We start from the raw sequence: 14,774 nt of genomic DNA on the forward strand, positions 1-14,774 counted from the left end.
TTAGCATGTCTTTTTCTCCTGGCGTGATGGACCTGCTACAATACTGATGAACATGGGGTTTAATGCGTCATTTGGCTTTACTGCACATTAGTGTTGGAACCTTCAGGGCCATCTTTCATTTCAAAGGCAACAGTCATTTAGAAAGAACCGGAAAACTTCTTTTTGTTGCACACAAATAAATGCTGCCATGCTTTTTCTTAAAAGTTTTCTAGGGAGTGTGCTGAACACCTAAGGTGCATGATGCCATTGCTTTAGTGTTAGAACTGTGCATTTCTTCCTTGGTTTATGCTGACTGTAGTAGAAAGGAACGACTGTTTTATTTTTATTCTTAGTTGTGTAGGGGCTATTACAACTGCCTTGGTGGAGGTAAAAAGTCTGGTGAAAGTTTCAGAGCGGCAGATATGAGCCCTAGGCAGGGAATAAAATGGGGAACACACATTCGCTTACGCACAGTCCAAAAATGGTTTTGTCCGTGGAGTAGTCTGGAACTTTTTCTTCACTTAAAATCTTTTATTTTTAATACTTAAGAAATGGTGCATCATCGATCATTATTGTGCACTAAAAATTCAGCTGGTTATGTTAAGAACAGCCTCTGTACATTTGATTCTTGCCCTACATAGTGCTTTGTCAGTTGCAGCTCTTAGGATATGAAATACTGTGCAGTTCTGGTGAGATACAGGGAAAAAGAGCTGAACACGAGCACTGCTTTTTCTCAGGGTGGAAACGCCAACTTTTTTGGTTTTCCCCACTTGTAATCTTTCAGCACTTGTTTGTTGTTCGAAAGTATGCTCACTTGGTGTAAAATTAGGTGGTGAGGTGGGTAAGACTAGGTTGCATGCTGTGGGAATTTGTGGAAACAGTGCTGCAACGGTGCAGGGAGAGAATGGCTAAACTGAAAGTTGTTTGCCAATTACAACTTTGTCTGACCATTGCTTAGAATTTGCCCAAGTGCTGTTCTTGCAAGTTCTCGCTCACATTTTGAGGTGGGAGGATGGTCTGCATTTTTCTTGCCCAAATGGGAAATTGACCCATCTTAAATAGAGGTTAAATTGCAGCTACTGCAAATGAAATATATACCACTGGTATGCATTTAGACACTTGTTAAGATATGCTTTTTTTTCCGGTTCTCAAGGATAGCAATAATCTCTGGATAGCAAATATATATGTTGGGTCTTAACTCGAGAATGTATAAAGATCTGGGGCTGTTCAGTAAGGACAGTCAAAGGAGTGCCCCAATTATATATTTGATTCCATTAAAATTTTAGATAGTAAAATGCCTCCGTGCATCGAAACATTACTTTTTTCAGCTTGTGTACTTAGGTGCACGTTTAAGAAGACAAGGCGGTCTCGTGATTCTATTGTAGTTTTGACGTGTAAAGCCCTAGAATTCAATTACATTTTTCTCTTCTCTTGGCACATGCCTTGGTTTGAAGTTGAATACAATCTTAACTGAGACAAGGTGGGAAATGCAGATCATGCAGTGGATCTTTTTTCCAATTCAGCTATGTGCATGTGCATAGCTGAATTCCTCGCTCCCAGCAGCAGCCAAGCTACGCTGCTGTTACCGCAGGGCAGGTGTGCGAAGTGAGTGCATGATTCTTTGTATGAGGTGGAATGGTTTTTTTTGCCTTGAAGGACTAAATAGTTTTGTTTGCGTTCAGAGCGATAATATTGGTTAAGCAGTTTGTGGGAAAGACTGTAGGCAGTTTTGTTCATGAAAACAACTCCCTGAATGAATGCTCGAGCGATAGGCTTGGTATTTGTGACGGGCCTCATGCTGGGCACTTGCTATGCTGTGGATTGCATCAACCAGGGTGGAATGCCGGATGTGTTGTACTGCTGTGGTGCGCACGGTCAAGTTAAAAAAAAATATGCTATGTTACCAGTGAGCCATCATGAGATTTCTGCCGAGTGAGGCAAGCCTGCGTTCTTTTTACAAGATGGCACCAGCTCCATAAACATTACAGTTCACTTGAGTTGCACTTGCCGCCCCACGACTGGTTCGTCAGTCTCGGCACTATTTATTCCGCTGGGTACGTATATCGCAGAGTTTTTACCATTAACTGACAAACATGTTATCGCATGCATTGTGGAAAAAGCTGTACGGTTACGCGGGGCTAAACAAAAAGCGGAATGTTGCTACATAAGCCATGGGAATGCATCACACGAGACAAGTGACACACTCGCGTTGCCACCTTACACAGAACTAGTCTTTTTGTTTTTTTATTTGGCAGGGAAATGGAGCTCTACACAGCTGACAAAATGTGTTGCGCCCACTCCCCTTCCAAGAGAAAGACACTTACCCTGCCGTGTGCTCGCATTGCATGTGCAGAACCTTTGCAGTTTGTTCATCATGATGAGCTGCTTGCAGTGCCCGCTTCTCACTGGGGGCAAGCACGTGCATGCATATGTTAACCGCCTCATTCACGTCGAGCCACTTCATATGGCAGGCGAGTTTTATCCCTAGGAAAGTTCCTGTTGCGACTCATTTGTCTTCACCAGTTGGATCAGAGTACTGGTCAAGCTGTTCAAGAATAGGTTTAGATCATGGGACGCAAGCTGCACCTAAACCTTGGGGGACGCAAACTCCATTATGGGCCCTTTGTGCTCTTTTGTGCCCCTCCCACCCCCTTTCTTTTGTATGCTCGACAGTGTGTGTTCCCCAATTCTTAGGTGCAGCTTGCATCTCCTAATGTATAACTTTTATAAATGCTTGCTTATCTCTAAAATATCGGTTCTATGTTTTCTTGTCGCCATAGATGGAGAATGGCCTGCACATCGCATTTGGCATGTTGCCTTTGCTTTGGTAAATGGAAAGGGTGTTATTGCTACATGTAAGCAAATGCGCGCGCATTGGAGCAAGGACAATGAGAATTTACTTCAACAGCACACTTGAAAAGAAGAAAATATAGGGTGCAAGGACGCCACGAGAAACTGCTTGGTCAAACGGACGCTACCACTGTGTAGAGGCGAGTGGGGGCGGGAGCGTGAGCATCGTGCTTATCAAATTTAGCTCACTTGGCAGCCGCTAAAGGTGCCGCTTACTGGGAAAAGGTCCATTGCACGACATTATGACTTCTAGTTAAAATTTTCTATGCTTTCATACTTTTTTATACCTTGCACAACTTTGTAAACGAATTTGTTTGCAGAGCCCTGCAACACAAGCACAATAATGGCAAATGTACCTTTCTAAAAGGACGCTCATAAATAGGCCTTTTTGTTTTGCATTGTAATGTCAAGTTTCTCCAGGGATTTTTTTCTATGCATACCTTGCTACTTGCAGAATCCACGGCAAAGTATAATTTGTCCGTGATATGGATATTTTTTATTTGTGTGGCAAAATTCGAACTCTCTCAAAACATAAATTGTAATAGTTCTCGCTTGAACATTAGAAACAAATCACCTGGTTTCACTCGAATTTTCTCTAGATTTTCTTCTGTTATTGGTGGTCTGCTTTGTGCAAAAATGTGTTGCATTTTGTTCCGAGTGCCAAAAAAAAGAAATGATGCATAAGCTGCTGTGTTTTGTGCCCTGCAGCCTCTCATTTAGAATGTCGTGCCATGCAAGTGTCAAGCTTTAGCGATAGCTTCCATTTCTTTCATAAACCAAGAAAAACCTGTAGCACTGCAGAAGGAACACAGATGCTTCTTTATGAGTGCACACGTGGGACTAGTTCTTGCAGTGCACTACTACATGCCACAATGGTCCGGTCACAAAAGGCGATGACACACCCAGCATGCTGACTGTGTGAGCAGAGGAATCGGCGGAATCAGGCTTCTGCCTGATTGAGCAGGCTCGGCTCAAAAAAAAATTTGTGGACACCAGGCACCAGTGTCTGTCTGGTTTTTCTTCACCCACAAATTGGCGACTCTGGACTTGGCGTCATTGATCTCAGCTCCGGGTACATCCGCTGCTTCCCTGGGCCTACCGCTGCAAGGAGCTCGAGCCCCGCTTGTCTTTGCAGTCAGCATTCTACCCAGCCAGTCATGGCCTTGGATTCTTCCGATCAAGTACTGCCGTCAACGCCACTGCCCCACGATCCCAAGGTCTCCACTCTCAAGCTCCCGGAGTTGTGGTCGCCGGAGTTCTGGTCGCCTGGCTCTATAAACTTTGGTTCCTTACCATCGAATCCTTGTTCCGTCACCACCGCCTTAGTTTGCAGTTGACCACGTTTGACCACGTCGTCAGAGTGCTTCCACCTACTACTGCTGCGATTGTTCGCAATGTTCTATGGTCCCCGCCCATCGATTGCCCCTATGACCACCTCAAGGCAACGCTCATTCAGCGCACCACTGAAATGGAGCGGCATTGATTCAACTCCTTACAGTGGAGGAGTTCGGTGACTGCAAAGCTACAGACTTATTGTGTCGCATGCAGGCCTTAGCTATGGACCTGGCTCCTCCAACAGACAGCACACTTCTCTGGGTACTTTTCGTGCAGTGCCTTCCACCGCAGGTGCGCATGATCCTGACTGCGTCTTCATCCTCAACGCTGGAATCTGGCTCAGCTGGCCGACAAGACTATGGATGTCAGCTTTCCCTCCGTGACCATAGTTCATCGCTTTCCTGACCCTCCATCCCACGGCGCAGCTGCTGGCAACAGCTATGCCTGTCTCCTCGAAGCTAACAACAAGCTTATATGGCAAGTAGCCATACTGACAGCTGAGGTCGCAGCTATCCGAACATGTTGGCTGCGTTCGTCACGTCCTCGCCGCCCCAGACCCGGTCACTCTGGATGTCGCTCTCTTCCTCCCATCACGCTTTGCTGGTACCACCGTTGCTATGGATCTAGTGCAAAACAATGCCGCCAGCCCTGCTCCTGCCCAAGAAACAGTTGGGCCAAACACTGACGGCAACTGCTGTTCCTGACCCCAGATCCAGTCGCCTCTTCCATGTCACCGACTGCATCACCAAAATCCGCTATCTCACGGACAGTGGCGCCGAGATTTGCGTCCTTCCTCCTACATTGGCTGAGCGCCGCCATTCTCCTGACTCGTCTCCTCTCACCGCGTTCAACAGATTGATCATCCGGACCTACAGACAAAAGTCAGTGACTCTTGACATTGCGGCCATGTGCCAGCCCATCATCGGAGCCGGCTTTCTTTGGCGCTACAAATAGTCGTTGATGTGTGGCACAGCCGCATGTTGGACACCGAGACGAGCTTAAAGTCCAAGGTGCCTGCTGTCATGCTCTACCGCTCCGGCTTCTCCAGGTGCACATGGCCATTCCCGACCCTTGGTCAGCCGTCCTTGCCTAGTTTCCGGACCTCTTCCGGCCTCTTCTTTCAGTCCTTGGTTGCTCACAGCATGACATATCGTCACGACTGGTCCTGTCATGTTTGCTCGGGCTCGTCGCCTTGCGCCGGATCATGTAGCTGTTGCCAAAAAGGAGTTTGAGCAAATGCTTGACCTTGGCTTCATTCATCCCTTTCCCTGTCCTTGGGCCTCGCCACTCCATATGGTGCCAAAGAAGACTGGTGACTGACGCTCGCGATTAGTGTTCTCAACAAGGCCACTGTCCCGGACCGGTACCCAATACCTCACATTAAGGATTTTACATCGGCACTGCACGGCTGCACTATTTTTAGCAAGGTCGACCTGGTGAAAGTCTACAACCAGATTTTTTGGAACCCTCAGACCACCACCATTATAACACCCTTCACCTGATCGAATACTATTTGCGCATGCCTTTCGGCCACGGCGGCCGCATTTCGATGGAGGCGAGATGCGAAAACACCCGTGTGCTTAGATTTAGGTGCACGTTAAAGAACCCCAGCTGGTCGAAATTTCCGGAGTCCTCCACTACGGTGTGCCTCATAATCAAAAAGTGGTTTTGGCACGTAAAACCCCATATTTCTTTGTTTTTTTTTTGCGTATGCCTTTCGGGCTTCGTAATGCGGCCCAGACCTTTCCGTGTTTCGTTGACCAGGTATTATGTGGCTTGGCATGCTGCTTTCCCTATCTTGACATCCTCGTCTACAGCACCACCGCCGGAACTCGTGTAAGCTCCATCTACGTCAAGTGCTCGCAAGACTCGGCAAGTTTGGTCTTGTCATTAAGTCTGAAGAGGGAGTTTGGCGTTATGGAGTTGGATTTCCTCGGCCATCACGTCAACGCACACGACATTCGTCCACTCCTGACCCGTGTAACAACCATCCGTGAGCTTTCTCAGCCATCCACTACCAGGCAACTGCACAAATTACAAATTTCTTGGCCTCGCCTGTTATTACTGCTGCTTCATTCCTCGCTGCGCCAATATACTGCAGCCTCTCCATGACCTTCTCTTGGGCCTCAAGACACCGAATACTCCTGTGACCTGGAACAGCACTGCTGACCATGCGTTTAGAGGCATCAAAGAAGCCATTGACAGCACGGTACTCCTTGTCCACCCCGAATGCGATACCCCAACATCTGTCATGGTTGACGCATTGGACACTGCTGTCAGCGCTGTCTTGCTGCAGTTCGTTGTTGGTGCTTGGCAGCCCGTTGCCTTCTTTTCCAAGAAACCTGCATCCCCCTGCACGCTGCTACAGCATCTTCGACTGAGAGCTGCTTGCCATCTATTTGGCTGCAAAGCACTTTCAGCATTTTCTTGGACGCTCCTTCCATGCCCTTACCGACCATAAACCGCTGACTTCCGCGTCAGCGGAAAATGCAATGCCATTTCCAACGCACTTTTTCGCACAGTTATCCATGCAATAGACCACAACTGACTGGTCATTGACTTCATGGTCATGGCTATTGGCCAGAGTGTCGACGCCGAGCTCCAGCTGCTTCGCACGAGCGTTACCTATCTGGTGTTAGAAAATATATTGCTTCCTCACTGCGATGGGCCCCTTGCGTGTGATACGTCGACCAGATGTGCTCGTCCTTACGTGCCTCGCCCATACCGCCGGGCCGTCATCGATGCCCTCCATTTTTAGCTCATCCTGGCATTCGCACAACACAGTGACTTTCCACTTCTTATGTGTGGCCCAGTATCAATGTAGGCGTTCGTTGCTGGTCACGCACGTGCCTTAACTGCCAACCGTCTAAAGTGCACTGCCAGACTGCGACTCCTCTTGGCACATTCCCATCCCCAGGCGCCCGCTTCAGCCATCTGCTCGACAGTATTGTTGGCCTCCTTCCTCCGTGTGGGAACCATCACTACCTGTTAACCTGCATTGACAGGTTCACCAGATAACCTGAAGTGATGCCCTTCCTGGACATAACGGAGGAGTCGATAGTGCGAGTACTCATCACACGCTGGATTAGAGGCTGCAGTGCCCTTCCACCATTACGACCGACTGTGGTCATCAATTTGACTCAACATTGTTTGACACTCTATCTTGGCTACTTGGTGTCAGTCACATCAAGACTACCTCTTACCACCTGATATCCAGTGGGATCGTCAAACGTTTTCACTGCCAACTGAAGGCTTCACCCATGGCTTTGACTTTTCCTTCATCATGGATTGAGCACTTTCTTTTCATTATGCTTGGCATCTGTACCGCTTTTCGCAGTGATTCTTCCACCAGTGCTGCAGAGTGTACGTTTGGCACCACTCTGAGTCCCTGGCAAATTCTTCGAAGACTCTCCCACCATACTGCTGACGTTTCTGACTACGCTTGCAGTCTACACAGCGCTATGCATACTGTCCCCCCCCCGCGATAACATTCTTCCCGGCATGTATACGTCAACCCTGGCCTTGAGAGCTGCACGCACGTCTTTGTGTTCCACAATGCTGTGTGTCCTCCCTTACGGCCCCCATATGATGATCCGTTGAAAGTACTAGAGCGTGCACCTAAACAGTTTCTGTTGCTCGTCAACGGCCGGGAAGATACGGTGTCTGTTGACCGTCTGAAACCTGCCTACGTGGACTCGACGCTTTATCCACTTCTGCTATCACATTCTCTCACGACCATGCCAGTCCTACTCGCCACATGCGTTTCGCACCACCACCATCTGCGCTTTGCCACTAGTCCAGCTCATGGCTTCCTCGCTAGAAGGGGGGCCCTGTAGCGCACTACTATGTGCCACAACGGTCCAGTCACAAAAGACGATAGGGACATGGACAATGAGGACTGAGCATGCTCAGCTAAAATATATAGTTTGTGGACACCAAGCCTGAGTGTCCGTCTGGTTTATCTTCACCCTTGACTCTAATAACAGTGGTTCAATGGGTAATGGGTGCAGTGTTCTGCCAAACAGGAGGCTGTTGGTTTAACTTCCTGCCACTGTGCTGATGCAGAGACTAGAGGGAGATGGTCTGTTTCTGGATTTATGTAATAAAGGACAGCAAGTGCTAAGGAATAATCCAGAGTCCTTCCTTACATTGTCTCCAACCCGTACCTGACTTTTCATTGTCATCTTTCTTGCACACATATATATTTTCCGCACTTACACATGACTGATTTTAGGCCCCGTTACAGCCATGGCATATCTTAGACTTCATCAACCATTAACTCGCTGTATCATGTTTGGCGCTCTTCGGCCAGAACTGGCCCATGCGCCATTAAAGCCCAACCATCAATCAACCCCTGCATTGCTTTGAGATGTTAAACCTGTATCAATGAAATTGGCAATCAAACATGTCTGTGCAACACTTGTCTGCAAGGTGCTGGCTGCAAGCTTTCTTCATGTAATGTGCGTAACACACATAGTATACCACTTAGCAATGTTTCACTTCATGCCAGCGGATGCAGGGCTTTCTTATCTTAGGAACAGTGTTTTGCACAAATTGTTTGGGCAAATATATTAATATTGGGAGTTACCAGTGCTTTTGTGTGTGGAACACTTCTTTTGAAGTTCTGCTGTACCATTGCAGCTGGCTTATTTCATGCCCTTTGGTGGAGGTGGACGTATGTCACAAGCTCGTGCAGCAGCATTGGGCTGTATCTTTTTATTATGCGACTTACTCCCCTTCAGTTCCGCTTTGGACTGTTGCATTATTTTTTTACAACCTAGCCTGGCAGATGCTTGCAAACGTTTGCTTCACCCACATATTGTTTTGAATATATGCATTGCTTGTGGCATTCAGTATTTGTTCAGCATGAACACAATAGATGTGCATTGTTTGGTGCTAAAACCTTGTTAAGGAACCATTAAATATGGTTTCAAATTTCGTTGCGCTTCAAAGTGTTAAAACTACTGTGCTGGTTCAGCAGTGCAAACCATGCAGAAGACGGCTGTGTTTGTTTATATGCTGCTGTGCTAGCTGAACTGCAACTACCATTCATGGTTGCTGCGTTGCTTGGTTGTGACGACCATGTTTCTGCTTGTTGGCAGTTTGCGGCGATATCCACGGCCAGTTCTATGACCTGATGAAACTGTTTGAGGTGGGCGGTCCACCTGCAACCACCAAGTACCTCTTCCTTGGGGACTACGTGGATCGGGGGTACTTCAGCATTGAGGCGAGTGGCAGATTTGTATTGTGTTATTTATAATACGCGAGAACACAACTGATCATGTACAGAACTACTACAGTTTGGCCTAGTCGGTGTTTGCTGCATATCATATTGACCGCAAATAAAGACGGGGACAGCGGAAGAGAACACACGTACACCTTCGTGTGTTCATTTTGTGCACCACTGTGGGCTTGAGGTAAGGCTGAGGCATTCTACTGGTAAGCACGGGATTGACAACTTGGTTTGTGGCTGATGGTGGTCAACATGAAACTTTGCCAAAGCCCCACACTGTAACATTCTTTTGTGGCTCACTCAAAACTGTGTGGCATTGAATGCTAGTGGGTCAGATGCAGCTGATGTGTTAATTTTGCAGATTAAGTTTTATTTTGTTATTTGCTTCAGTAGCTAGCAGTGTCAATTTGTCGCGGCATGTGTCCTTTTTTGTCCTCCACTGCAGTGTGTATTATACCTCTGGGCCCTAAAGATCTGCTACTCCAGCACGCTGTTCCTGCTACGTGGCAACCATGAGTGTAGGCACCTAACGGAGTACTTCACTTTCAAGACTGAGTGCAAGATAAAGTATTCAGAGCGTGTGTATGATGCTTGCATGGAGGCGTTCGACTGCCTGCCCTTGGCTGCCCTCATGAACCAACAGTTTCTCTGCGTCCACGGGGGGCTCTCTCCTGAGATCCACAACCTTGACGACATTAAGAAGGTGCGTGCTGGCATGCCGGTGTCAGTGGTTTTTATCACTTTTGCCACTGGCCTGGAATGACATTCAGCTGTTGATTGCTGGGGGACTTATGTTTGCGAGATGCAGAAATAATTGCTGTTTTGCATGGCTGTGACACTACACTGCTGCATGTCTGCTTGTGTGCAGAAACTGGTCGTTAATATGAGTGAATGAAAATTTATGCTATCATTAGTTGACAAAGCTTATGGAAAGTTAGTTTACGCCAAATATTGAGCAATAGGTTCATGTGTTAAGTTGCACACAAAACTTGTAGTGCCATGTGTAGTAGCTACTGAAACTTTTGTTCAATGTAAGTGGCGCTGCGTGTGTTTACAGGAGCTTGAACCCTCACAATTCTGCAGCCACGTAACCTCTGTGTTCTGTGCTCATGGCAGCAGTTGAAATTTGTTGACTCACCACCAAATGTTTGCAATGCAGTTTTTGTTTAGTTGTATGTGGTTGTGGTGGTGGAACGAGCAGATAGTGGCTGCTCTTTCTACTACCATGATACAGTTTTATATTTTCACAAATCTTGATTTTTTAAGACCAAGATGGTGGTACCGTTCTGGTCTTTTTCTGTTTTTTTTTTTTGTGTGATTAATAGTACAGTTTTTCCTTTATACGTGCTAGCTTGTATATTTCGTCTCGGTCTCCTGTGTGGAAGTCTCCTTTTATCTGACAGCACCATTGTCTGAGTGTTCACTATGCGTGTGCTCAATATAGGCAGTATTAACTTGGATATAGTGGCAGCAGTAATATTGTTTAACTCCACTGCATTGTGTGAAACATGTTGCTCTGCTTGTATTTGCAGCTGTTGTTAAAGAGTTATGAGCAGGGTTTGGAGGAGTAGGAAAGTAAATGGCAATCTTGCCTTTGCCTCCCAGATGTTCTTGATGTAGCTACATGCTTTTGTGGGGAGTCTCATAGTCGGTGGCTACCTTGCAACCAGCATTTACTTGCCCCGTGTTTGCAAGTGCAGCATGGCGATAGTTGAGCAAAAAGAGCCATATTTCTTTGGAACAAAGGAGAGAAACAACACACCGACATGCTTGCAAAAAAGTATTTGGCATACATTTCTGTAAAGAATACTACCTGTGAAGTGACGAACATATTGCAAAGGCTGTGTACTTAAGTAATCAGTGATGTTTATCTTGTCTGTCCGTAATGAAGAATATATCTGAGCAGTGATCGGAGCAGAGTGCTTTCCCATTTCACTCTTCCACATAGTTGAAGCGCGTAGCTCTTTTGCTTTCATTTTTGGTGTTGTATCACGCACAGTCACACCCACCTATAATGATCCCAGATATTGACATGATAGTTCTGTGGAAACCCGCAAGGTGGAGAGGAGTAATTAATAAAGGGAAAATCAGACATCCACCCATTCGTAGCAATTGCTACAAAGGAAACCCATACGGCTTCCTCGAAAGAAAAGCCTCACAGTTGAAGAAAAATTTGTTCTGGTCTGGGACTCGAACCCGGTCGACAACACAAAGCAAAGGCAAGAGTTTGACGTGATAGTTCGGTGGAAACCTGCAAGGTGGAGAGAAGTAATTAATAAAGGGAAAATCGGACATCTATCCGTTCGTAGCAATTGCTACAAAAGATTCGAGTCCTGGACCAGGACGAATGTTTCATCAACTGTGAGGCTTTCCTTTCGAGGAACCCGTGTATGGGTTTCCTTCGTAACAATTGCTACGAACGGTGGATGTCTGATTTTCACTTTATTAATGATCCCAGATATAACGAATTACCGTATTTACTCGCATAATAGGCGCACTTTCTTTTTTCAGAAAATCCGGCTCGAAGTTCGGGGTGCGCCTATTACGCGGGGTAAAATTTACGAAATTTTTTCAACTCGCATTCCCGCGCTTTAAATTTTAACATATGTCAGGAATATGGCTACTCTCACATAATTCACCAATAAATCCAGCATAAAAGGGAAAATAAAAGCTACCTACTTACCTTTTAATGAACAGGCGAGAGACGTTGACTGAACACACACGTAAAATTTATTAAGACTATTCAGAGTCCGAGTCCGAGAGAACATCCTCATCACCGCCGGGTGGAGACTCGTCTTCCTTGTCTGAGCTCCACAGCATGTCGTCTTCGCTTGCATCCAGTGCATTGGAGATCCCAGTCTTCTTGAAACTTTTCCTGACGACGTCATCTGAGATCTCTCGCCAAGCTTCCACGATCCATTCGCACATTCCATAGGCGGCCTTAATTTTACCACCGGGGGTTAGTTGACGCTGTCCTCCAGCCATCCAATTGGTGTAAAACCTTCGAACGTTGTCCTTAAAAGGCTTATTTAGGGAAACATCCAAAGGTTGCAGCACGGAAGTGAGGCCTCCCGGAATCACGGCAATATCCGTACGAACCTCTGACAACTTCTCTCGTACACGTTCTACGAGGTGCCCGCGAAAACTGTCTAAAACGAGGATGGCCGGATACAACAGGCCGCCCGGCCGCCGGCCCCAGTCGGTCTTGACCCAGTCTATCATCAATTCCGCGGACATCCAACCTATCTCTTGGACCCTCACGTGTATGTCTCGAGGGAAATTTCCCTTTGGGAGCGTCTTTCTCTTAAAAATAACATAAGGCGGTAGTTTGCGCCCATCCGCAGTCACTGCCAACATGACAGTACACCTTTGTTTTTCAGCGCCAGATGTTCGAATAAGCACACTCCGTGCACCTTTTTCCTCTACTGTTGTATTTCTCGGCATGTCGAAACAGAGAGGAGTCTGATCTGCATTACCTATTTGTGACAAAATGAAGTTTTTCTGCTGCCGGAGCCGTATGACGAAACGGTGGAACTCGAGTACCTTGTCCTCGTATGCTGAGGGCAAGCGCTGGCACAACGTTGTGCGCCTCCTCAGGGTAAGTCCGTGGCGTCGCATGAAGCGCGTTGTCCATTCGGAGCTTGCTTTGAAGTCTTTCGCTTCGATGCCCTGCGCTCGGGCAATTCTGCGCGCCTCCGTCTGCACTATGTCGAGAGACTCTGCACAACCGTCCTGTCGAAGGCCCCGTATGTGTTGAACTAGTTGATCTTCTACTTGCGGATACTTTCCCGACTTTGCACCGCGGAAGGCCCGTCGCGACTTCTTTGTTGCCTGAAGTTTTTCTTGCTGACCTCGCCAGTAGCGAATGCTTGTCTCTCCGACACTGAAATGCCTGCTTGCAGCACGGTTCCCATGCTCGAGTGCATACTGCACAGCTTTCAGTTTGAATGCAGCCGTGTAGCTGCTGTACTTGCCCATTGCGGAACACGCGACCACACAAACTGCACGCCGTTTGCGAAATGGCGAGATGTGGCGATTTGTCTTTTCTTTGCCTGTGTCAGCATGTGTAGAGCATTGATGGCGATGGCACTGTCGCTTGTGTCGAGTCGCCCGGCCTCCGAGAGTCGCCCAGCTTTCCGAGCTGCCTAAGCGAAGGTAGCGAAAAGCTTATATCCGCACGGCGGTTTGGAGAGGAGGGGGGTGTTATCAATAGTAGATGGAAGAATTATTTTTCACTCGTTGATGCGTTTTTCTTTCTTTTTTTTTTTGTTCCCATGGATGCGTTAGGTCGTCGTGCTCGCTGGCTTCGCAGCAGTTCGGGGAGGGGGGTGTCGGTAGTTAATGGAAGAGCTAGTTTTCGCGATGTTCTATGTGCTGTGGGCCCTCAGCAGCTGCGACGGCAGCAACACTAATGAGACTAGTAGTCCAGCAAATGCGTTGATAAGCTTGGGTTGTGAAATGTGCTTGCGTTTTTTGTTTTTTTTTCACCTGAGATGGAGGGGCAGGAGGGCGTAAATGCGTAAATAGTGTAAATGCGGTACTGATCACAGTGCCAAATTCGGGGTGGGCCTATTATGCGCGGAAATAAAAAAAATCAAATTTTCCGCGACCAAACTGGGGGTGCGCCTATTATGCGAGTAAATACGGTATCAGCTATAATGATCACATTAACTGCATTTACTATTTTTCGACCCTGCCTGTTCAAACTGCATCCAAATAAAACGCACATATTCAAAAGCGCCCTAATGTTGCAGCAAATACTTAAAAATCCAGTCGAGGTAAAAGGCAAAGTTCCAAAGCACAGAAGTGTTGCTGAACCGGATGCACCACAGCACACCTTCCACTCCAGTCCAGCCACGACAAAGGTACTACCGCCAAGATTGGCATGTGCCACGCGCATATTTCAGAAGCTGCGAGGAAATTCACCCTTTTAAAGGGACACTAAACGCAAAAATTAATCAAGCTAAAGGGATAGAGTAGTGCTCGAGAATCTCTAAGGCGTCAATATCGCGAACAGAGCCTTAAACATCGAGGAATTGAGGTAAATGCACAACATGATTAGAGATTCTGCTGGGACATTCAAGCGCTTGCCCGATGATGAAAGCACTCCTCGGTTAAATTCTGTCACTAGTAGTCAACCACTCATTGTACAAAACATCCTCATATTGTACTATAAGACGAAATTAAATGCTACTTGTCCAGTTCTATTTCATGTCTAGACAAAAGAACTCATTCAAATTTCCCTTAAGAATGACGCGGGCAGTCTAATGGTTTCGTTTTCTCTCGACTGCGCACCGCCCACGCTATCGCATTTCAGTAGTTATCGCGTAGTGCTGCGCTGGTTTTGCTGGCTCGCAAAACTCGCACAAACTGGAAG

General features: G+C 47.0%; 1 protein-coding gene across 4 annotated transcripts in view; it reads left to right on the plus strand.

Annotated features, from left to right (window-relative positions):
* Window positions 1–14,774, plus strand: part of LOC135921350 (serine/threonine-protein phosphatase 2B catalytic subunit 2-like) — a 198,771-nt gene that overhangs the window by 36,269 nt on the left and 147,728 nt on the right. For all 4 annotated transcript variants that reach the window (XM_065455678.1, XM_065455679.1, XM_065455680.1 and 1 more), the window contains exons 3-4: window positions 9,267–9,391; window positions 9,843–10,100. In XM_065455678.1, the coding sequence (XP_065311750.1) occupies window positions 9,267–9,391; window positions 9,843–10,100 (383 nt within the window). The remainder of the gene's footprint in view (window positions 1–9,266; window positions 9,392–9,842; window positions 10,101–14,774) is intronic.

This window comes from Dermacentor albipictus, unplaced genomic scaffold (genome assembly GCF_038994185.2).
Source record: "Dermacentor albipictus isolate Rhodes 1998 colony unplaced genomic scaffold, USDA_Dalb.pri_finalv2 scaffold_12, whole genome shotgun sequence".
NCBI classification, from domain to species: Eukaryota; Metazoa; Arthropoda; class Arachnida; order Ixodida; family Ixodidae; genus Dermacentor; species Dermacentor albipictus.